Source organism: Cystoisospora suis (genome assembly GCF_002600585.1).
Source record: "Cystoisospora suis strain Wien I chromosome Unknown contig_271, whole genome shotgun sequence".
NCBI lineage: Eukaryota > Apicomplexa > Conoidasida > Eucoccidiorida > Sarcocystidae > Cystoisospora > Cystoisospora suis.
The window spans coordinates 1-24,167 of NW_027153073.1; the positions used below are offsets into that span (position 1 = coordinate 1).

Sequence of the window (24,167 nt, forward strand, 5' to 3'; positions counted from 1 at the left end):
GGCTCACCGGCGGTCGCTCACGAGATCGCACTCAGAAGGCAGTGCGGCACTCACTAACGGCAGGGCATATACAGCGGCGCAGAGTCGCATGGAGCGCAGTCTAGCCGCTGCGTTCAACGCCCGTCCCCCGACAGGGGGCCGGGGGGAGAAGGCTGCTGTCCTGCCATTAGGAGGCTTTCCGTAGTTCCGTACCTGACTGTTCAGGAGAGCAGTTTCCAACAACACCACACGCAAACCGATGGGGAACTCACCGAACAGAAATGCTCCCATCCGTGCCACGCCGTGGTCCCACAGGCTGCTCGGCCCATATTCGGGTCACCTCGCGAGCAGACCACGACTCGACTCTGCATCGAGTCCGTCTCGCGATTGCATGCACGCAGCTGTGGTAAACCGAAAGGCTCGAACGTACTGGAGTGTGCGCTTGCCTTTGCCCATTTCTCCGTCTCAAGCCGTCATGACTGAACTTCCCCAGGGGCCCGCTCTCTCCGCTGCTTACGAGAACACGTATTTAGGTGTGTCAGCCACAATCTACCACTTGCCAGGCGCATGTGACTGGACTGGGCCGTTTCCCGGGACACTTTACACGGCCCATTTTCTCTTTCTCCTACTTAGGATCCATTTGTACGTCCTCCAGCATGTCGACCAGCCCAGGGTACGCCTTCTTTGCATAGCTACGCGTGAACAACAAGGACATGGTCTGTGACGAAACTGTTCAGAAACGAGCCGTGGTTCGCTACCGGAGAGGCGTTGCATCTGAGCTGTTTTCCAAACCAGTTATGCCTTCTTGCTTCATGCACGGTCACAGCTCTGCGAAGATTACATACGGGAGGGCATGTCTTGCCGTTTTGACTGTGCTCGGAGCTATAGTTACTCCGCTGACCCGCGTGCCCAGCATTTCCGTGCTTCTCATGCTACTTCACTGCAGTGCCTATGCTACTTCCCTGCAGTGCCTACCGGCGTTACGTCTCCTGTATCTGAGCCTAGTGGCTGCAGTCGATTCCTGGCACCTATCGTAGAGAGGGAACTGTACGCCTTCGAGAATCCACATACACGTCGTGAGCGGGTGTCTTCCCTGGGGTCGCGAACTGAAGTGCACGGCGTGGGGATTCATTTCCGCTCTCTTTCGCTTCAAGCGTTGTGCACACTCTAAGCAGTTGACATTTACGCGATTACAGTGCTTTTTCCTACTGGACTAGTCCGTCCGCAGACGCGGCACCCTTTTTGTTTAGGGTGTTTAACAGGACGAGTTAAGGAAATTGGAAACGCTTGGTTTTCAGTTGCACGTGTTGCCGCGTCTTTGACAGTCAAGAAGGAATCCCTGCGCTCCTCTGTTAGGATGACATACTCGGCCTCCATGTGCCTCTAAGAGCTCACCGGTTAGAAAATGTATCTCAACCGACTTCAGTCTTTCTTCCAAGCTGAGCCACGGCCCCTTGTTTGGTGCAGCACATGAGGGCGCCGCTGCTGTACACGGTTCCTCAGCACACCGTGAAGGGAGGGGGACTAGACGTCGAAGAGGACGGCCAGAAGAACTGCATGTTTAGAGCTGTTCGATTCTTCGCAATTCGGACAACTGAGTTTGCCAGCATCAGGGAATCAGTGCGTTGGATTGGGTGTGCCTTCGGATCGGAGAAGGAAGAACGACTAAGCACGCTTGTCGGACTGCCGACACCCGTTTTGATCTTTTGCGTTTGTCTTACTGTTTTGTATATTTGCGCAGTCTGGCCTTTGCCAACTTGGCGATTATCCTTGATGTCCCCCAGCTGCCTGCGATCTGGGCAGTGAATGCCTGGAGGGAAGTCAAGGGTTTCTTCACAGAACTGAAGAGCCTGACCGGAGCTCCCGATATTGTTTATCCCAATAACAGATGTGAGTGCATTGATGAAGAGGGAGGATGAGCTTGTTTGGTTTGTATATCTCGGATATCCGTAACGTCGTCACGGAGACACGGAAGTTGTTTCGTAACTTTCGCAGCGGTGCCGAACAAGACTTTTGTTGCGTTTCCAGGCGCGTACCCCCGCTTCACACGAAGCCAGACTAGTTCCTGGAAAGTAGCGGTAGTGTTATAGGATACTTACGGGGCGGGTACAAACCTTGGATACCATAGTCATATGAAATGGTATCCCGTCGTGACCTTCGTTTCACGTGCGGTATTGTTGAGCCTTTCGTCTTCCAATTTGTTGATCGAGCTCGGTGTTCCGCCTAGCGTCTCTCTGCGTTTCTTGAGTTTTCTTCCGTGTCGCCGTTCAGATAACCCCCAGACTGACAAAGTCAACCGCATGGGCCGCCCCAGAAAATACAACCATGGTAAGACGGGAAGCGCCCGTACACCTTTCTGGCTATGTAACCGCCTTTCTTTGAGACTAGAGAAACTCGACTGAGTGTCTCGTTTCACAACAGTAACGTGCGTTTTTCGTATGCTCTTACCATTAGTGTATCTCACACTCTAAGTGGCGGATACAGGCGTCTGCGGCGTGCTTGAGAGGCAAAGTCGATGCCGCCCTGGATCAAAGCGGTGAACGCACTCCCCCGGAGTGCGAGTCGAGAAGGAAAGCGATAGTACTGTTCACCCTGTGTGCGATACGCGTGTCAACCCATCAGGAGAACTGCCGGACTGAGTTAATCGTGTCTCCGCCGTAGCCATCGAAACTGCCACGCACTGTTTTTGAAACATGCTTTCTTAGGAGTGTTGAGGTAACACCCGACATCTGTGGTAAAGTAAGATGGCAGTAGCCGATCCAAGGTGACAGTACGGTCTTGAAGTGACACCGAGAAACCCGACGGCAGGCTGCTCTGGGCACTGCCACCATTGTATCCACATTACCTTTCTTGTGGTCCTGCTGCATGTGAGCTTGCACTATCCTGCTTTTATGTGTGCTTTTTGGCAGATGCATGGATGTTTGGCACTCCCTACTGATGGGTCGCGGTTCCTTCAAACCCTCGCAGGGCTCCTCGCTTTTGGTCGGGTGTTCCTCTGCTGGCCAGCCGTGAAGTTGTCTCAGTTTGACTTAATGTCACTAGAGCGTACCTCCGCGTTATCCCGTCAAAGGATGCTCTCGGCAGGCCATAGGACTGCCAGCAGTGCATGAACGGAAAAGTGCCATTCTTTCGTGCGTGACTCGGCAACTCGTGGTTTCCTCGGCGTGCGCATGTCCCATGAATGGCACTGTCGGAAAGGGAGAAACTCGTCAGACCCGGCCGGTGTGTGAAGGTCTTCAGTCCCCTACTGCACAGGAGTGCATCGGATTCGACGACAGTAAAGATGCACCAGTTTTCGACTGGAGCGTTGCAGGATGTCCCAGCTGCTGGGACTTTCCGGCAGTGCGATTGGACTGACGTCGCGCCGAACCTCTGTTTTTCCAGTACAACACTTCCTCCCACAAAAGACTCGATGCCGTTTCAGCTGTACGGTATTTTCACCGTCGACAGGGGAAACAGATTCGTGTCTCAAACGCCGCGCTTCCCGTACGCGATCAACCGTGACGTTCTAGGTAGCCCAATCTTGCAAAGCGTATGGTGCTACTGGAAGCTTGCTATGTTGCCGGCTCTTCAGAATTTCAGGCGCGCTATCTCGTACAGAGGGGGAGCCCACAGTACTTGCGACAGTAGTGGATCGTTAGGAGGGCCCTTAACTGAACCGAAGTGTACCGAAAAACTCCAGTCGTGCTAGCCGCTGTCTAGCCGATGGGAGGGTTTTATCTACCTTGGTACCTCCAGTATTATCGCACAAGCCCCTGCCGGCGGCTTCTGCTACGGCTAGGAATAACCGTATGGAGTCGGCAAAGGGCAGCTGATTCACTTGCTAACGAATTTGATGTTTTCGCCGCAGTCTGCGGCCGACACAGGCTGGGGATAATCGCATAGGCGATCACATCCGAAGCGCTCATCTAAACTACTACGCAAGCGGACCAGGGAAATCTGGAAGCGGCTGCGGACAACCGCGAATCTGACATGTCGTCCATGGAAGGCAGACACTCATGGACCGGGCGATTGGACGATTTGCACCCACTGAGACGCCTTGCTTCAGTCCCGAAAGGGCTGGTACCGCCCCGAGAGCGCGGTCATGCACTCACATCTTTAGCCGTGGTGGACGCGGCTAACCCTGGCATCGTCGCTTCCCAGAAGTAGGTACACGACCCGCACAATCTGCTGTTTTCCGGTGCAGTTCCTTTTCCTACTCACAGCGTCTTTTTTCACGGTTCCGAGGCACACAAAGTAGCTGATACCGACACGTCATCAGAGAAGGTACCAGTTACGCATATTTCCCATTGCCCCTAAAGGTGGCGGGACCGTACTGGTACCCCCTTGTAATGCAGAAGCACGCGGTTAGTCGTCAGTCACACAGCGAGTTCTCCATGTGTACTTGCTAGACCAGCTGACACGAGAAGTACATGCATCCGAAGAACAGCACACCCGAGACTAAGGCGGATCTAGCCCGGGAGCAGAACTCAGTATCCTAGAAATGAACGTGCTTTACATTTTTCTGTATGGCTCTGCGAGATGGAGCGACCAGGAAAGCTCGTCTCCAAACTCAGTGACTCCGAAACCAGCCCAGCTACCGTAATCGTCCACCCCCACCCATGGTATGGTGTCGCACCTGAGTTTTCTTCAGTGCATGTTTCGTGGAATCTTCATAGCCTTCACTAAATCCTCCGTTTGTTGTGGACGGCTGCTGACAGGGAACGCGGCATAGCAACGGGTATCCGGGGAAGCCCCCGATCCAGGACCCTGACTGATTCTTTTCTTCGGTTTTTTCTTTTGCGTTATGGGAGGTATCATGGTTACTCCAAAACTACTCTCCACAGTTCAGAAGATATCCGCATTACTCCACATGCTTCGGCGATTTTGCTGTACGGTTCACAAGCGGACGCATCTGCAGCTTTTTCAACGCCTTGGCAAGGGAGACTTGTCTATCTCTTCGGCAGGAAACGATCTCTTTAACAACCCACGAGCGCGCAACTGGGAAATCACACGCACGTGCGACTGCCCAGGAAAACCGGGGTCTGTTCTCGCGGCCTCAAGGTTCGGCTGGATGTCAGGATTATCTCGAAGTTCTCCCCAAGTACCTTCTCCATTCCCGATAGCACGCCCAGAAAAACAAAGTGAATAAAATCCAAAAATTCGCTTCGAAGTCACCTTTAACTCATTCTCCTAAACTCCGGAGTTTCCACAAGACGTCCTTTTCCTGTGAAGCGAAGTCTTCAGAACGCATGCAGTGTTTGGTGGCACCTTGGATAAATACAAACGATAAACACAAACCACACCTCCGCACACGCAGCCACCTCTCTCTATATATATGTAAAACAAATATACACAGTCCCCTGAATAACCGATGAGGATAGAGAGCGACTGAATTCGGTAAAGAAAAGACCACCGTCTCGTGGGAGGGGCCGACTGCCTTTCCGGTGTAAATGGAGAAACTGACGACCGGAGCCTTCCCCCCCTTCATCTCCAAATGCGAACGACCCCGTCCCTGCCTGAAGTGACAAGAAGTAGCTGGTGGTTGAGCTCAAGAAAAGAGAGATCTAAGATAGCATCCCGATGTTGGACCGAGGGTGGACGAGGTCCGGCGTCCCGCAGCAACAGCTCGTCTTTCTCTTCTCGTCGGCCACCCCACCAGTGGTCTTCGCTTTTTTGTCGGAAAGATGGATCCCGACTATCAGTCCGCCCCAACCGCGCTACTCCATGTGCACGCTGGAGCCAATCATCTCGGGTACCACAGCAACAAGGACGCCGCTTTAAATCAACCGACGGACACCAGAAGCCGGGTCGCTTGCGTTCCCGACATTCATCATCCTCAGACAACGATTCTAGAGAAGATACAGAGCTACCTCTAGAAGAGACAGAATGGTGACCATCTCTCCTAACGCCCGCTGGCCCTCCCCCAGCTCGCGCTAAAAGTGGGCTATCTCGCGAGCCACCCAGTTCATCTTCACGTGAGCAGAACACAGTCCCAAGGTGTTCACTCTCTCTTGCTAGTTCTCTTTCTCCAGTCAGCTCTCCTCCCCTTGACGATTGTGCCCGCTTCCTGTTGTACGCGTCTTCCTCCTCCTCCTCATTGTTCTTTCGCTTTGTTTTCCTGAGTATTCTTTGCTCGAAGGACCGATGCCGATGCAATCGACAGACTTCCTGGAAATGCACCGTGCGCGAGAGCAAGTCTCCCACTCCAGAAACCACTTCTTCCTGAATTGCCTGATAATAAACAAGGGGGTTCTGAGCTGTATAAGGAACTCGGTCTCCGAAGACAACGCCGCCACCAGCTCCCTCTGAAGTTGAACCTGATCCCCACGACTCAAAGGCGATCTCTCGCCTGCAGGGATTCCCCTCAGCGCAGCACCCATCTTCGGGAGCAAGAACCACATATGCATCTACTCCTTGGGTACAGCGGCCAGTAGTGTGACTTGTAATGTATCGATGAGTTGGAATGGCATTCTCTAGACTGGACATATCGGCTTCTCTTTGACTTTTCTGTTGTGCTTCATTGTAGTCAGCTATACCATCTTCTTCCCCCTTTAGAAAGCCAGAGGAGTTCTTCAAACTCCAGAACCGTACACACCGATCATTACCTCCAACAAGAAAAAAGCTAGGAGGGGCACGAAGAAAGGGCGGGACAAAAAGGCACCTAGGGGCATGAGGGGAGTGTGCGGTTACTGAAAGTCCTGCTATGACTTGATCAGCGGATGAGAATGAAGGCGAGGAAGACAAGAGAGAGGCACGATCAACAGGTTCAAGCCACAGACGGGACGCCAAACCATAGTAGCCGTGCCCTGTCGCTACGTCGTAGGTTTCGAAATGTTTGTTATCTGTTTGCCGTGTTCCATGATTCCCGTCTTTCTGTTCCGTTGGTACATCTCCGTTCCCACAATTGTTGGTAAGACCAGCAGAGTAACAACTACTTGAAAATGTAGCAAGAACGTGTCCAAATTCCAAGTCTAAGATCGCCACCACTCCGGCGCCTCCACCTATCAGAGCTATCACGAGACTGCCCTCTGTACTAGTCATCTCAGCGCCGGAGGAAAGACGATTCCTGTGCGTGCTGTCAAAAGAATCCCTCCCCGGTATTTGCCTGTCGCGGCGAGGCTCCCATCTTAGACCCCCTCCCGTCTCCGAACCCTTTTCGCTGTTTGTCGGGGCCGACGAAAAGCCAACAACGCCGTCCCCTCCCGGGCGTGACAGAGTATCTGTGGTCGTATGACTTTCACCTGCCACCGTAGAGGGAGGATCACCCGCTACCTGAGGAGAAACGTATTTGTCGGTGTTGCCTCGTGTACTGGACGAACACCTCATTGGAAACATAGAAGGATCAGAATGGTGTCGATTTTGTAGGAGGAGAAGACGAAGAGGACAAGGACGCAACTGAAGGATTACCGGAGCGACCTGATGACAACCACCGACGTCTCGTTGTTCTTCGTCTTCTCTCCGTGGCTGTGCTCTGTACGCGAGTACCTGATGACGTACACGCCAGGCGCGGACGGGGAGAAGAAGGCGAAGATCGAAAAGAAGAAGAAAACCGCCAGCTGTGCCGAGACACAAACACTTACCATCTGGAGAAACACACTGAGCCGTTGGTGTACCCCACCAAGGAGGAAGAAGAGCCGAAGAGAAAATGGGAGTCGAAGAAGCCCTTAGATCAAATGCGCCAGCCTGTCCGCTTTGAAGGAGATACAAAAGGAGTTGTTCAAAGCACGAGTCGAAATGATCTATGGAAACAACAGCTCGGGATGCTGTCGTCATAGCTCCCGTTGCTTTCACGACATGCTCAACAAAGAGAGAAGAGGGGGGGTCAGAAGAAAGGGAAGGAGAACAAGCAGACGAAAACACTGGAGACGGACCCGAAAGCGATGATGGCAGAAGTGATCGAAGAGCACGTCTCTGTCCCAGCAGCATAAGATATCTCCCCAGAAAATACCGAGAATCTCCCGACCCACGAGGAAGACAAAGACTGTTAGACGGGAGAGAGTCTGAAGGTGAGATAAGAGGGAAAGCTGGAGGAGATAGCGTAAGAAGAAGATCGCAGGAGTCTCCGCCTCCTCGAGAAGAAGAACGAGACACTCTCCCCTTAATCATTCTTGATGAAGAACGGCGGCCTTCATCCAAGCGGAATAGTCGACAGCTTCCGTCAGAAGCTCCAACGCCTACAGTTCTTGTGTTGTGAAGGAAACGTAGAGCGGTAGCAGCAAGAGGCTTAGGAAGAGTCCACGACGAGAAGGGTGACGCTGCATATCACGAGAATAAATAACAAGAACCGCGACAGGCCATGTGCTTTGGTAGACTCGAATTGACACCTGGGAAGGGTTAGAGTCACTTTCTGGAAAAACAATGAAAGATAGACAACACGCCGGTTGTTTGTAACGTTATATATATTTGTCAGCATTGATGCCTGCGCACAATACGACGTAGAGAGGCTGCTCACAGCTCAAGTCAAGGTATCGCATTGTTAGAGCAAAAAGAAAACGAAAAGGAAACGACCGAGCGTCTCCCGTCTCAGCTCGGAAAACGTAGCGTTCCCCGGAGAGTCCACAAGTTACACGGATAACTGCAGAACCCAGGAGAAGACAGAAGACACGAGACCTTCGTAAGTACCTCTTCCTTGCCGCACAACCTCCGTGCAGCTCCAAGCGTTGATAGGCCCATCAACAGTGTGCGTACAGGCGGTGATGAGGATGCGACCATCTTCACTACTTGCTAACTGAACACGCCGACCGGAACGCATGAGGCCTCCACCTCCAGTTGTGAGCTTTTCTCCTTGTCCTCCTGTTACATCCATTTCCCAGAGAGTTCCTACTAACTCTCCCCTTGGTCTCCAAGATGCCATATCGGCTACTCCTGGCACAGCACTCAGCACTACTCCACAACCTATTGCAACTCCGCCTCGTCCACGATACTTCCTATTCTGATGACCTTTCCCGGCAGCGTGTAGACTTCCTCCTTCTCCTGTTCGGTGTGCTCGACTAACATCGGATTCTTTCCTAAAGAGAAATGTATTTGCTCCTGTCTCTCCGGGAGAAGCACCAGGACTTTGCGACGGAGCAGTACGTGCTGTACCCCCTCCCTGTGATACACCCTCAGTCCTGGAAGAAATATGTGTCTGAACACTGTCACTGCAGACATCTGTACACGGCCTGGGCGATGCGATTACGCTGCTAGAGGCGCTCGCGGTGTTTGATATGAAGGAAGTCCGGGCTTCATTCCTACAAGATACACGAGAGGAATCTGCGCTCTTTGTTAGAAGTGGACCTGTTGCAGTCTCTCTCTGCGGCTGTGAAAGAGAAGAAGAACAGGCAGACATCTCTGCAAACACGCCTTCCCCTCCCTTAGCACCCGACGTGTTAACGTCTGAGGCAGCATTGATTGAATCCCTAGAAACAAACTGACTGCCGGGGAGGAGAGGCGTACGTACAATCTCTCTGTCTTCGCTATACTTGAAAGAAGAGCCACGCGGAGAGGAAGTGCCCAGCGTAGAAGCAGAATCCGTTCGTGATCTTGATCGTGAAAGAATCTGTCCACCAGTGCCACGGGTCGGGGAATCCGCGCGACCCTCATAGCCCCGCGCAAAAGCTGGATGGAGAAGAAGAGGGTGTTGAAGAACGACGGGAGGTGACGCTGTCACGTAAGAATACAGATTGAGGGTACTAGTGCCTTCCACCGAGGCCCACTTCGATAGCCGTCCGACTTCCAATGAGGGGCGGCGTGGCAGTCCGAGTACGACACATCGCCAGTCTCGTTGAAGAGGTGAAGGGAGGCAGAAAGACCTAACAGGAGATACAGATCTTTGCCTGACAAAGCCGGAAGAGGTATTCTTCCTCGGAGATGCACAACGTGCTGCTGCTAATAACATAGGGAAGGACATCAGAGACACGAGATCACCCACTCTGCTGCTCATTCCCGCAATTTCAGTTAACACAACTCACGTAAAACTATCCTTCCCTTTGCCGTTTTGTCGCGAAGGAGACTTCGTTGCTTTGCTGTGTCCCGTAACGTGACAACTACGGGGACATCCTCCTTTTGGGAGAAAAGACGTACAGGGTCTGTCGTACACAGGTTGCTTCTTCGTGTGAGCTACTACTATATCAGATATCTTCAGGCTTGAGTACTTCTTTGTCATGTATCATTCTGGATGGAGAAAAAAGAGGAAACGGGCATGCCAACTAATGAACATGTGGTCTCTTCAGTGACGCCGCTACAGTCTACAAGACACACGAGGCACTGCGCTGGCACATGCATCACAAGAAGCATCAAAAGCAAAAGGGGTGGCTTCTTACAGAACTTTAGTCCTCCCTTCTGGCGATCTCCCCCTTCGTGCTACCACCAACTCACTGGAGAATACTAGGTGCGTTGCATATCCCGCCCTAGCCACATACAGTAAAAACAAGGGAAACAATATCGATAATTGAGACCCCTAGTCGTCTTTGAGACGCAAGGAGGAGATATTATCTTCACGATGGAAGAAAGTCTGACGGGGAGAACTAAGTCGCTCTGTGTATGATACGCACCTAGTCTGGACGAAGCTACATGAATACAATTACTCACCTACATACAAGCAAGCGGTGAAAAGGAAACTCCGGTGATACGAACGAGAAGCGAGAGATGGCAGAAAGAGAGGACAAGAAGACTAGTGTGATCCTTACCAACGATGGAGTGGGGGGGAGCAATAGTACCAGAAGCCATCGGTGGAGACTGTAAAGCAGTCGATCCTGCAACAGCTCCTTTGACAGCAGCTGGAAAGAGTTCGAAGGGTAGGAGTCCAGACAGCCGAGATGGATCTTGATTCAAAAGCATCGCCAACTCCTGAGATTCCAGTAAAAAGGAAGAAAAAGTGGATTACAACTGTGCTGGTGAGCGTCGTCATGTCTTTGGTCACCAAAGCAAAATCCTGGACGACGCACTATGTAGAACTTTAGCCGGTCAAAATCATTTGGTCATCACCTCACCTTAAAGAGGAGGTGTTGTTTCATAACAGTCAAGGAAGTTTTGAAGAGGCTTCTTAAAAAAGAACTCGTGGAGCTCGAAATGCAGCAGACTCAATGACGAATGAAAGAAACCGCTCCTGGTCACAATCACCGTCTACAAACTGTGCATACGATTCTCCTTTCTGGGAAACCGGCTCACAGAGAGCCGTTGCCATATGAAACCAGACGGGCAAGCGAGGAGAACATGAAGTCACAATTGCTTGCTTGCTGGTCTGTTCATGAATGCTCGCATGGGACCGTTCCAAATAAGCGCGCGCGTGGTAACCCCCCCCCCTGAGTACGTCAGTTTACACTAAGAAGGATGGAATCAATACAAGAGGTCGCCCAAGCCGTCCATCCTTCTAGTCTCCCGCGCTCCTGCTTTGACGGCGGGCACCCGAAGAGCTCACCGATCCAACTTGAGGTCTTCCGAGCATAGCCTGCTGAAGTGAGGGAAGAGGGAACCGTGACCCTGCAGTAGCAGAGGCAGCCACGGCAAGAAGCTCAGCTGCTCCAGTAGCTGCTGAGGTAGCTATTTGAAGTTGAGTGAGAAAATCTGTTCGCGTCGGAGGCAAACTGCCGTCCCTCCTCCACCCCGACCCACTGCCATGATCTAGCCAATCGGTTCGCTCTTGCATTGATTCTGATCCATTCACAGGGGGAATCGAAGAGTCGGTCCTGACGCTCTTCCGACCACTCTCTCCTCTTCGGATGTCAGTTGTGCCGTCACGCAGATCAGTGCCAGTTGACACGCTCTTTCTCTTGAAGTCTTGTAGGAGAAAGATAGAATGTGCCAAAGTCTCTTGTTGCGAAGACAATGTTAGGAGCATACATACAGTAAGAAGTGAAGGGACTTCACACGAACTACTGCTGAGAAGAGACGCAGGGAGAAGTGGAAGAAGAGCCTGGAGCGGGGAAAGACGAAGTGAAGGAAGGGAGTGAATAGCAGCTGGGAGAGGAGGAGATAGTAAGCAACATCTAAGGATATCTGTACATATACACACCACACGTCCCCAAAGTGCAAGGAGATCGCAAATATAACGAAGACAGCCTATTAGAGGCACAACATCGCCAAGTTTGAATAAGAGCTAGCTTGATGAAAAAGGAGAGGAAGTCACTAGTCCGCATCCTTCAGCAGTTATCACTAGCACGCTGTAGCCTAAGCCGATCGGCGTACAGTAAGTATACAACCCATGGTCAAGATTATACGCGCAGCACGGAATACCGTCAGGGCAGCACGTGTAGGGCAGAGTCTGTTTGGATATAACACTGAAGCCCACCAGGCAGATTTGGAGCTTCTAACAACAGCGGCTCATGCAAATAAAAACCAAGAAAAGGAATCTCAGCGTGTTAGATAGTGCGGCCCGCTCAAACACACGAGTACACGACACGTCCTGTAGAAGGACTAGAAACAATGAAGATATCGTCGGGCTTGTCAAGACAGAAGATGTAGGGTTACAGTAGTAAAAGAAAACGGAGGGATCCCGGAAGAAAAAGTTCATTAGGTCGTACACGTAAGGAGAAATTCGAGACGTGCGGGCAACCTCACATAGATGAAACACGTAAGTGCAAGAAGCGTATGAATAGGAGGCGACAGAAAGGCAAATATTTTCTCCCGGGATCTTCTACATGAGCAATGAGTGTGCAACAGGTGTCTACGTCTGAGGAACACGTGTCTACCGCATACATATCAAAGAGATAGAGCTGAAAACTACTCACACAAAAATATAGAGATATTCTTTTTTCTTCTGTCTCACGTAATATCTGCGTCTGTCTTTCCTCTGAACTTCTCCAACCAACGCCTCGCGACTAACCTAGACCAGTTCCCAGCCTTCGTACACATTCATAAGTAGACACCTCCGGCTTGGAGAAATTCTCTCTGATGACATCAAAAACACTTCCTTCCCACATGTAAGAAAGGTATGAAGTATGAGTTACATCACAACGAAGCAAGCAACTGTCTTTTCTAGACCAAAATATGAATGACGCACGTACATTCTCGAGCTGAGGTTTCAATTTGTGGCGGTTGCAGACACGTGCACTTCAAGCACGCGCGGTGTGACTCTATGGGGACGAAGAAAGTTTCGTCATCTTCTTGAAGATCTTTCCGAAGTCCGTCTTCCTCTCCCCAGCCGACACCAAGGAGCTCTCCGGCCGGGAGAACCTCATCAAGTTGGTCTGTAGCTGCAGCGACAGCTGCATGAAGACTTGAAGCTGAAAAGGTGTGCCTTCTTTGAGAGTCCGCCGAGCAACCCAAGAGGGGCGGAGTAAAAAGCGCAAGTGTAGAGAGTGTATTCTGAGATCGGTCCATTGCTACACGACATAGATAGGGGAGAAGAAGGATAAGAGCTCTTCTATCCGAGGGCCGAAGACCAAGTAGTAAGCCAATACATCGGCGTTGCTCCCAAGAGAGACGGCTGACAGATGAAGGGTCAACAGACGAAAAGAAGGTGAGAAAGGCAGAAACACGTTCATTCCACGAAGTCTCACCATGTCGGCGATCCAACGCCTTCGGCTGCTGAGATTCAGCGACACACGAAGCAGAGTGATGTTGTAAAGTCTCCTGACCAGTTTCCTCTTCTTTTGCTTGATGGGCTAGTCGCCTGTTTACCATGAAGATCGCTAAATTTCCTTCCATCGTGTCGATTACGTCCAGCTTATCATCGACATCTTCGTCATCTTCATCAGTTTCTGTCTCAGAGGTACCGACACTGCTCCACAAGCGCTCTCGACGTGAGTCCTTTTGCTTCACTTCAGTTTGACTCAGACCTTTTGTCTGCATGCCAATGCTGCAACGGGGAGAATGAGAGGACGACTCGTCATTCGGTCGCCCTGCTCTCTTCTCTCGACCTTCTTTTACAGGCGAACTTGGTGTAAAAAGTGGTTCTTTCTCAACAACAGCAACAGAGTGCCTCTCATCGTGATTCTTTCCCGAAGAAGATGATCGTCTGTCGAGCGAGCATCCGCGAGAGTCCATCCCGTCATGTACCTTGAAAAGAATTCTAGCAAGGACGTCTTCATCCGGTCGCCCTTCTTCTGCAGCAATGATTGCTGCGCTAAGAGCAGCAAGTGTCTGTCCATACTCAGGCTTCATTAAGTGTAGATACACAGCATGAGACAGAGGACGTGTCAGATATCGCCAAAGTTCTTCAACCCCATAAAGCGTCGGGGATGAATGGTATCTTTTCTCTTGTTCGTCTCCTCGCAATAACCCCAGCCCGCATGTGCGCATTTTATGACTGTCTTCTCCCATGTTCTCTCCTTCTCTGTGCTCTTTCCACTTCCCCCGTGTTCTCTGATCACGGCCACCATCACCGGAGATCTGTTTTCCCACTCTTCCGTCAAGTCCCCCACTGTACTCCCTGAGAAAGCACTCCACGGTTCTAACGCCGCAGTCCACACCTTCTCTAGTTACAGCAAAAGGCTTGAACAGCGGGACAAGAAATACAAAGATGTCCACGCGGCCCCACTGAGTTTGAAGTACTTGTAACATTCTTAAAGCTTCCAGGCGAACTGCTTCACAAGGATGCATAAGAAGAGGAAGAACTCGGGAACGTAGTAGATTCAAAATCTCACCTGAGCAGGTATCTCCTCCCCGCAATTTACCTCGCTGCCCCTCTCCTCCTGTTCTAGCTTCGTGAAGAATTCCATTCCAACAGGGTACAAGTAATCCCGCACTTGCAAGAAGTTGAAGTGTCTGCAATGCTGCCAAGAGAACTTCTTCGCGTATGTCTACTAAGGCCTGTTCGCAACATGGAAGAACACATGTCTCTACTATACCTCTAGCTCCACCTAGAAGCAAGCTCATACGCCCTAGCGCTAATGTGACCGCCGCACGAATGGAAGGGACTAAAGGATCATTGAGCTGCATTATCAGGTAGGGCAAGAGAAACTGCTGAGACACTTCGGGACCGAGAAACTCTGCAAGAGCATCAACACGCTGTAAAAGAGCGAGTCTCTCAGCTGGTTGTCGGCTTGTAAGGAGGTGTTGAAGCAGTGGCTTCACAGCTGATCGAAGTTGTTGCACACGAGAATCAGAAACGAGCACCAGAGAGGACGAGGCACGGCAGCCGGCGGTAAGGCCTTTACAGCAGTTGTAAATACCACCCTTCCCCAGAAGATTGTCGTTCGCTGTATATAACTTCGTGCCTACGATAAATCGGCTCTCCTCGCCTGCTTGCTGAGGCGCAGAGCCGCGGACCGGAGAAGAAGTGGACTCCATCCCCGAACTGGCAGCGGCCACTGCCTGGATTGATGCTTGGACTTCAGCACAGTGTTGGATGGACAAGAGGAACATGGGCAGCTGCTCCGCAACCGTTAACTGTACTGAGGGTTCTCCTTCGGTTGAGGCGAGCTGATGCAATCTTGGAAGGAGCGTCTGTATGAAGAAGAGAGAAAAATCAAAGAAGCCGCGAGCCAAGCTTCTCATTGCTGAGAGATCATCGACCAGGTCAGCTTCCTCTTCTTCATCGACGTCATAGGGGTAACAGCAACTTCGTTCAGGCAGAAAACTAGCCTCAGTACACCTCGCTGTTTCCCTTCTTTCCTCTTGAACCTGCTTCATACGGTTTGCTTCTTGACTGGTTCTCTCCTGTCCGTAGCTTATGCCTGAAAGACTTTCTTCTTTGTCCCGAACGTCCTTCAAAATCGAGGACTCCTCCGTTGACTCCTCCGAGTTTCTCCACCCTGTAGGGCGTGAGGCGTAGACTTGACACAGCGCAGTAGGGAATACTCTGAGTGCGGCTACACGAACAGCTGGGATAGGATCATCTAGAGCTTTTACAAGGTAAGGAAAGATGCATTTCAAAAGCGTGTGAAGAGTAGAAAATCGGGACAAAAACGCAAGCATCGAAACACCGCAGCACCGCACCTGAGGTGAGCTACACTGCTGAAGAGTACTTCCAATCAATTCACCTATCAAAATGCAGCTCCCGCGTCGTGGACAAGATAGAGGACCCATCGTCACAGGAAAACACGGCCGGTTCAAGGATGCCGAAAGAGAAGCTGAAGAAGGATATGAGAGATCGCTTGCAGAGAAAGACCAAAGTGGACCTTTTTTCTTAGTGCAACCATCACTATGTGAGTATGAGGAGGCCTTACACGCCTCGTATAAAGGCCCTCCAGAACAATGTGATTGTGTGCAGCTGCTTCTTCCCCCCGAGAGAGCAGAAAAGGGAGAAGCCCCGGCACAAACAGGAACACCACCACTTGATCTGACGTCTTTCTGGCCCTGAGGGAGCCCCTCGGGCTCGACGCGAGCACAGGACGAAATGCGAGGACGGTCTGAGAAAGAGTGTGCATGTGTAATGCCGATGCGGTCAGCGAGGGGAGTTCGGGCGCGGACTGGAGACAAAAATAGCTCGTTATACACGGCACAACGCTCCCTTTCCAGAGCTCGAAGAACCTCCGCCACAGGCTGCAAAAAAGAGGGGACAGCAAGGACAGCACATCAAACGGAATGAGTTCGAAAGAGCGAAAGTAAAACCACACACAGAAGTAGACTGTCGCAGTGTGAGCCGCTCACCTCCATGGTTTATCTGTTTTTCTGAATCCTCCTTTAGCAGGCTTCTCACTCTCTTCCTGCCTTAAGATGACTCTCCCCTCGCCTTCATGGACTACGTCAAGATGAAAGTGCGCTGACGTAGAGGAGAGCACGTCTTCTGCGTGATGCGAGAACAGGGCTGAGTTCTCAGAAAACGGTGCCGACTGTCACGGCCAGTACACTGTCCCACGAACTACTGATCACCGCCGTTCTTGTCTGGGCGCTCCACACGTGCGCCAGATAAACGGGGGTGAGTACTACTCAGAGACATGAAGCATACCTCACACCGTCATCACTTGTCTGCGCTTTGCCTAAGCATACGCTGGAAATGAAGTAAGTCGCGTGATGGCCGTAGTATTAGTACGATGGAAATACCGAGCGTTCAGGTAAGTTCCGAACAGATGCACCAAGGTATTGCCTGCCCCCTCACGTCCGCAGCGTGACGGGTTCCCCCCTAGGGGCCACGTAAAGGAAGCTGAAGGAAGCCGACTATCATATGTCAAAGTGCAGACATGTAATCCACTTCATCAACACGGAGGCCGCGTAGAGAGGCATAGTCGGAATGACGTCTTTCCGTCTCCTGCAGCTCCTGACAGCTATCCTCCTTAGTTACAGCAACAGAAACCTCCGCTTGTACTCGAGCCTTACAAGATGGCTAAGAGGATTTACCCGACAATTCACATTTTACACCGACTTCTAACAACTGTAGAGAGTGTTGACATGCAATATATGCACCTCTTATACCCTGCATTTCTTTCTTTTTTCAGCAACTTGTAAAAGACATCGAATACGTTAGTCTAGGACCATGAAGCAAGCACACGTCTTCCCCCTCGTTCCCCTACCCGCTTCTCCTTGACGATGCGCCTTCTACTCTTTCTCCACACCGCAAGCAACCGAGATGAAAACCTTCTCGCAGACGGCAAGGACAAGTCGGGATGAGGAACTGATCCGAATCCCCCGACTGCTTCGGCAGCTCCAGCTGCTGCCGCGTCTTTCATCTGGGTCCCACTGAAGTCTCTCGAAGAGCCGTCAGACACTCCAGTACCAGCAGAAGACAGAGCTGTTCCGGTAGAGTCCACCCAGTCTTCCCTATGAACATCACGGGAAAAATGACGTGGGGAGGTCCTGCTAGAAACTTTTCTTTCGCTCGATGACGGAAACCCACCTGAGTGAGGAGAAACAGGGGGTGGCGAAGAAGGGAGTCTTACATCAGGCACGTCCGATCTTTGCCGGCGAGATGCTTTCTGATGTTGAGATACCGCTACTATTCCCCTTGAGGCGTCTTGCCGACGAGCTGTACCCCAGGCACTGATGAGGGCTGCGACTGGGGCGCAGTCGGGAGAAGTTAGAGCTCCATGAAGAATGGACTGCGCATAACCAGACAGCAACTGCAGTTAGCGAAAGAACTGAACCAAGAGGGCTGAGTGGTCTACACTGACAAATGAACAAAACACAGGCCCTGAGAAGCATATCTATCTGTAAACGTATCTCGTCACGCGCTTCAACGCTTTGCCCTGCATACGCACACGCAGTTGTTCGCCCCGGTTATGCGAGCCAAGACGTAGCGTGACCGGATGAAGTAAGAGGTCTCAACAACCCCGGACTCAGGAGAAAAGATCGGCGCTCACTTCGTCAGACCTACAGGCCGACAAACAGGCTACCGACACCTGACAAGTGACTAGTACCGTGCTCTCATTTTGCACTTGGCAACTCAAGAGAGCTTCCCTATGGGAGGGCCACACACGGAAAAACAAGGAACCGCCGCTCACTCAGTATCCCGTCGCACTAAACACAGGGAAACGAAACCCAGGGGATCTCTCCCAACAGAAATATTGAGAGGCAGGTGCATTCATCAAGGAATCTTAGCTGTCGAGAGTACACCTCAATAATACAAGCGATAAGTGTGCAACGTAAAGTCCCGCTGAGAGAGCGGTATCGCTGCCCCGTTCACCCCCCACCCTCCCGTTTCCAAAGAGTAGGACAGCCGGAAGCTGGTCAGCCCTGCCTACGGCGAGGAGATGACAGGAAACACCTTGCAGTTCCAGCGGAAAGCCTCACAAGCAAATCCTAAGCAACACATCAAGAGCTTAGTCAAGCCATCTCACCTGATACATGATCTGAGGGTCGACACTTAAAACATGATGTTCCACGGCCTCCTCAAGAACCTGTACTACCTCGAGTTCTTCTCGGTTCCATTCTTCGTTAACTACTCCGTAGTACACCCCTCCTGTCGAAGAAGATGCTAAAGTATCTGTCTTCCTCTCCTCTCCCTTGGCAACGTTTTCTTTCTGTTCGGAGAAACCGTTCCGCCTTGTCTGTAGAACTGCGGCAGTCATGTGAGGAAGCCACTGTCTAATCAGCAAAATGCGTAGGTCAGGCTGTTGATATGCCGGATGGGTCAAAACAGTGAAAAAAGGAAGGAAGTACGATAGAAAGCAAGCAGGGAAGAAAGCCTCGTCACGCCTGCTCCCCGCCCAGCGCTCTAAACATTCGAACGCTGTCAACCGCATCTCAGGGTACCTCAAGAACACATGTTTTTGCAGTGTCTCTCTAATCCTACGACTCCGTATAGCCCTGAGCGCATGAGATAAGGCTCTCAATCTAGGTACACCCACATCAATACTTGAAAAAGAAGAAGAGTCAAAACAGGGTAAAGCTTCACCTCCTCTGTAGTTCAAAGAACACATTGAAGAAGATACGGCACCGTTGTCGTCGACTCTTCCTTGTTGCTTGCCGGCAAACTCCTTTCCGGCTTTGTCGATATCATGCGGAGAGAACTTTGATGGTGTTGGCGTCGGAAAGGATGATGCGCTGTCACACGGGTATGTTGTTTTCGTCTCCCGCTCTGCGACCCTCCGGTCTCCTGACCCGTTCTCCTCGTCATGTTTAGGAATGTTCCTGAAAGCCGCTGACGATGGTGATCGATTTCCGCTGCCACCCTCGCAACACCTGAGCCTCGGTCTTTCTACGTTTTCTGGTCTGGCCGAAGATTCATTGGCCAGTGAAGAAGGAGAAGGCGTGTTCTGTACGCTTCCAGCTGCTGCATCGGTCTTCCGACGCCCTCCCTTTCTCCGTGTATACACACCTTGCCGCCTTGACCTGGATCGGAGCAGGCGGCGCAGCTGAAGTAAAATCGGGAGGTCTATGACAGTGTGCTGTTTCCCAGGTGCATCGGAACCAAAGACTTCGGACAACGTACAAGCCATTGAAAAAACATCTGCACTCTGGAGAGCTTCTAAGGACGAGAGATCAAACGACTCAGTCACGTCGGTAGTCTCCCTGCTTCCTGGTAGAACGGGACGGACGATCACACTGCTGTCTGGGGCACCGGACGACCCTCTATCCTCCTCCTTTGAAAAGTTAAGCTCGTCTGGCTCACAGCAAAACCTGGAAAAAGCGAACATGTAGACTCACTCATCCATCAAACTCTAGAAGCGCAGAGCCACGCCGCGCCCTACTACAGACACCAACTCAACAACGCTCTGGACAAATATCACGAAAGCAAGCCCCCTGAGAACGCACCCCGCTTGTAAATGAGCAGCGCATGTGCCACGAGGACAAATACTTGTACACATTGTTTTCATAGCACGCTTAGACTTCCCTTACACTTTTTGCAAGACAGACGCCTGGTAAGGGCGTCTTTGCAGGAGACACAAGCTAGATCGCTACGTCAACTAGACATACACACACAAACATGAGTTAGCAACTTGCACAGCAAATGCTCAGCCGACCACACACAGTTCACGAGATAAATAGATAGAGACAGGGCGTACCTCTCTGGTGCGATCTGGCACTTTCCCGAGAAAGGGCTATTGAAAAAAGCAGTAAGTTCACGTCCATCGGACAAGGAGAGTCTCAGAGGTTTCCATGGTGCCGCATCAATTAAGCACCCATGAAGCCAAGAGGTGATACCCACGTTTTCAGCTGAGAAAACAGACAAGTGCTTTATCAGAGAAAGATACCGATGTACACAGTACACGTCAAACCGCCTGGACGTGTTTGAAAGAACAGCCAGACGGGCTACAGACCGTCTGGTTGTTCTTTAGGTAAGCCGGCATATGTTTTTCTAAAAAGTGGTATCCACCTAGGGATGTCTACAAGGAATCTGTGAATCGTCCGAAAATCTTCGAGCCCTTATGTGGTCACAGAAGTCGTTACAGAGCGTACGACCCAGCGGACAGCTATTACAGGGAGTCCTGTTTCGAGAACCTCTGGTTTGACCCAGCTCACGTACGATATATCTGCCTCTTGCACAAGCATCCTTTCCACACAATATGCTTTTATATGTACGAAGTTTACTACACAACCTTACTGCAGTAAGGGACGCAATTGATAAAACTCTACCTTACACGTGCAAACGCTTCCAAAAAGAAACCACAGGAGCCACTGGGAGAAGACAAGGCCTGCACCTGTGTCCCTAAGGGACCACTTCTTACAGGAGAGTTCTTCTGCATTCCTGAATCCCGGGAGATCTACAGAAACAGGGCATGCTCCATACAATGGGTGTGCAATACTGAAGTACCGAAAAACTCTCGAGCCAGCAAGCGTACAGACAAGACAGAGACGTACTCTTGATGTCTCCGTGGGCCAAGCCCAGACTGTGAAACTGCGTTACGCCCAGGATCACTTGAAAAGCGAGAAAGAGTTGTTGACTGCTGGATAGAAATGGCCGCGCATGCAGACGGTCAGACAGACAGAAAGGAAAGAACTGCCGCAGCAGTATGGCACTACGCTCCGAAGCCAACAGTCGACCGTATGTACACCTGAAAGAGGTAATGCAGAGAAAAGTGTGCATCCGGACGCGGGCGTTTGCGAACATGATACAACATTTCTGCCTGCATCACCACACTAGCAACAGATCTTAGAACCTTCATTGCAGAGGAAGATAAAGCGATGAGCTCAACACAAAGAGACGCTTGGGATGCCACGCCCCCCAAAGATAGACGCCTGCAGACAGTTCGCCTAGTGACCCTGATCCGGGTGTATGATAAGCACTGGAGCTCCTTTAGGCCATCTGGAAAGCGCACCAGGCATGATGTCCACGAAACCTCATTCAGTCAACCGGGACTACAGAGATACCCATGCTGACTGTGTGTATGCGTGCGTCAGCTGAGACTCCATACATTTCCGCTTATCGATTGACACGTTCGAGGTCACCGAACAAGGTTCGCCCATGCTTATCTCCAGTCAAGCAGACATCATGTTGACGTCAAACCTGAAGCTTTGCCCCTCTCGGTGCACCTAATTACAAATCTTAAAGCGGCTTAGCCAACTTTGCTACTGTTCGCTTACACGTTAGGATGTAAGTCTGGCAATAGATGAGCCTTGTACGCTTGGAGTTGGAGAGCGTACTGCTGGACATAACTGGCGACAGTGCTTTGTGGTTCCTTGCGAACCAGAAGCTTCCCTACACAAAGTCCCTCCTCGGCAGTCACTACCGCAACCGTTCGAAACAGACGCGAGCTGCCTATACACCGGAGAAAATTTACGGACGGAAAGTCAGACATGAAGGTGGCGACTTCGTCTGCAAGAGCTGTACCCGCCCCAGCCCCGGCCCCGCTGGAGGAGGACCCTCCACTCGCACTGGCAGATCCTCCTGCAGCGGCATTTTGCGCCAGCGAAGCCGACGATGATGAATCTGACGCCTGCTGCCCCGAGAAAAATCCCGTTGTCACCGCACTGTGAAAGACGTTTGGTGTATATACAGGGAGCGCCGGTGGGGGCGTTCCCCCTGTTGACGTGGAGCCCCCTGTCGCGACGACATTTCCCATCCCCGAAGCCTGTTTGGTCGAAAGATGAGAGAAGAAGCGACGACCATTGTTTACCAACACTTGAGCCTTGACATATGCTTCCGAATCCGGCTCACAGCACTTAGTTCTCCGGAAGAAGAAAGGGGTAAAGGAACCACTCCCTACCTAATCAGACTCCAGGGCTGCACACCTGTGTGAAGCAAATTACTCCTTCTCCGTCAGCGTAATCACAAAGAGAAGTGAATATGTCTTTTTTTCTACCGAAAGAACCCTCATGAACGTGAAGGAGAAAAACTGCCTCCACAGCGGAAGAAATGAGGCCTCCGATTGTAGCAATCCTTCTTGTCGCATATGTCTGAAAGGGCGATACACGGCATGCCAGCAGCTCCGAGTGAAGAGTCTAAACTGGGCCGTATTTTACATGTCGCTAGCCTCTGACCTCTCGGAAGGCAGTTTACTTTGACGCGGGATGTCGCAGACTCATGGAGAAAGGAAAGGATTCAGAAACGCCATCACGACCAAAGACCACCTCGGAACCTGCCGAGAACCGAGTGTGTCTTTCCTTTCTGCCGTGTCCCTCCGACACGCACACTACGACACTGGAGCGATGACACGAGCAATTACACGAGTCAGGCTACTATATTCCGTTGGAAACAAATCGAAGAAGGGGGGGCTGCAGGACACTGCGGAGTGCTTTACCTATGTCTGCGGAAGTCTTCGAGCCAGGTTGAAGACAAAGATCGCCTCCATACCTGAGTCGACACGCAAAACGACTATACCCTGGCCTGGGCTCCCGACAAGAAAACCGCGGAGAGCGCTTGAGTTCCACGCTCTGGCTCGTCTAGAATGTGTATAGACAAAGATTACTACAGCAACTAGTTCATCATTCGTCGGACTAAAGAAAGATGAACGAGTAGAGGGTCGAGAGCGGCAGCCACCGGAGGCACAGGCTTGGCCTGTCGCTCGTCCGCGACCGGGCAAAGGCGGAATATACAGGAACGAGTGGATTCAAGCCCAAAAAGAAAAACAAGGCCAATACGCGTGACTGTACAGTCGGACCGGTAAGCCCATGCATGGCTGGGGCCATGGAACAATTGACTCAGCACGGTGAAGACATCACGCAGGACGCCAAGAGCGAGTTTAAGGAAAACGCCAGGGATAACGCGCTGTAGCAAGGGAGTATGTATCAACAATGACTGAAGAAGAAGAGAGATAACATGATATACATCTCGAAGTTGTACCTACGATGAAGCTTCTTGCACGGCAGCTTGCTTCTAGGTTGGTCTCCCAGGTCTCCTGTATCCTCCGTTTGACCGCTTCAGCATGCGCGTACGTTGAGCCGTGCGACAGTCTTGGGACAGAGTCAGAAGAGACCACGCCGAGGGTAACTCAAGTGATTGATATTGAAATCCTGTTAACTGGGGTTGTCAACGTAAGGGTGCGTCCGTAGTAGTCCCTGATGAGTGACCGCATGGAGACAGCGAGAATGCGTCGCACGGCGCGTGGCCCCCCCTGCGCTAACCTGATAACTCATGTGAATGGACATGCATTTGCGCGGAAAATTGTTTACGCGAATTCTTCTGGATTAGAACATTCTGGTGTCACTAGAACAATGATGAAGCTTTGTTTCTCTGTCGACTATTATAAATGGGGTCAGCTTTGTCCTCGTTGGCGGAACACCAGTTTCAGGCATCGGGAACAACGTGGTTCGCGGTCGCAACCACTGATAGGTTTGTTCCCTACGACAGGCCAAATATAGAAAGACAGACAGGCTCCTCTGATGAACTATAGTCTCCTGAGTCACGCGAGCACGGCTTCTCTCAAGAACTATCACAGATGTCTCCGGGTATTCGCAGGGCAGTGTGCTTCTCGGTGTGAGTTGCTGTCTTTTACTCGCTCTCGAACTCCACACGGGGCTTGCGCCCC

The 24,167-nt window shown here is 51.4% G+C and overlaps 2 protein-coding genes across 2 annotated transcripts; one reads left to right on the forward strand and one right to left on the reverse strand.

Annotated features, from left to right (window-relative positions):
• The first annotated feature begins 80 nt into the window (after window positions 1-80).
• CSUI_000686 (uncharacterized protein) lies at window positions 81-3,127 on the forward strand. The gene is made up of 4 exons (XM_068060917.1): window positions 81-652; window positions 1,721-1,869; window positions 2,251-2,307; window positions 2,889-3,127. Exons 1-2 carry the CDS (start codon window positions 239-241, stop codon window positions 1,751-1,753), a joined length of 447 nt encoding a protein of 148 aa, XP_067927100.1. The 5' UTR covers window positions 81-238; the 3' UTR covers window positions 1,754-1,869; window positions 2,251-2,307; window positions 2,889-3,127.
• A 1,143-nt stretch (window positions 3,128-4,270) lies between these two features.
• CSUI_000687 (pik3r4 kinase-related protein (incomplete catalytic triad)) lies at window positions 4,271-23,645 on the reverse strand. Its single transcript, XM_068060918.1, has 10 exons — window positions 21,784-23,645; window positions 21,061-21,254; window positions 20,265-20,415; window positions 18,597-19,878; window positions 17,334-17,858; window positions 12,945-16,365; window positions 11,360-11,937; window positions 10,629-10,788; window positions 8,584-9,828; window positions 4,271-8,216 (listed from the first exon to the last, which is right to left on the reverse strand). Exons 1-10 carry the CDS (start codon window positions 22,260-22,262, stop codon window positions 5,446-5,448), a joined length of 10,806 nt encoding a protein of 3,601 aa, XP_067927101.1. The 5' UTR covers window positions 22,263-23,645; the 3' UTR covers window positions 4,271-5,445.
• Between the last annotated feature and the right edge of the window lie 522 nt (window positions 23,646-24,167).

What these genes read in the sequence shown, in the direction of transcription:
- CSUI_000686 (XM_068060917.1), top strand. Translation starts at nt 239, where the DNA reads ATGGGGAACTCACCGAACAGAAATGCTCCCATCCGTGCCACGCCGTGG. An exon ending in AGCATGTCGACCAGCCCAGG is followed by an intron (nt 653 to 1,720) that starts GTACGCCTTCTT and finishes ATATTTGCGCAG; the next exon opens with TCTGGCCTTTGCCAACTTGG.
- CSUI_000687 (XM_068060918.1), bottom strand. Translation starts at nt 22,262, where the DNA reads ATGGGAAATGTCGTCGCGACAGGGGGCTCCACGTCAACAGGGGGAACG. An exon ending in GCATCGTCAAGGAGAAGCGG is followed by an intron (nt 16,366 to 17,333) that starts GTAGGGGAACGA and finishes TCTTTTTTGCAG; the next exon opens with CCTGTGGCGGAGGTTCTTCG. An exon ending in GAAGACCTCAAGTTGGATCG is followed by an intron (nt 10,789 to 11,359) that starts GTGAGCTCTTCG and finishes CTGGAATCTCAG; the next exon opens with GAGTTGGCGATGCTTTTGAA.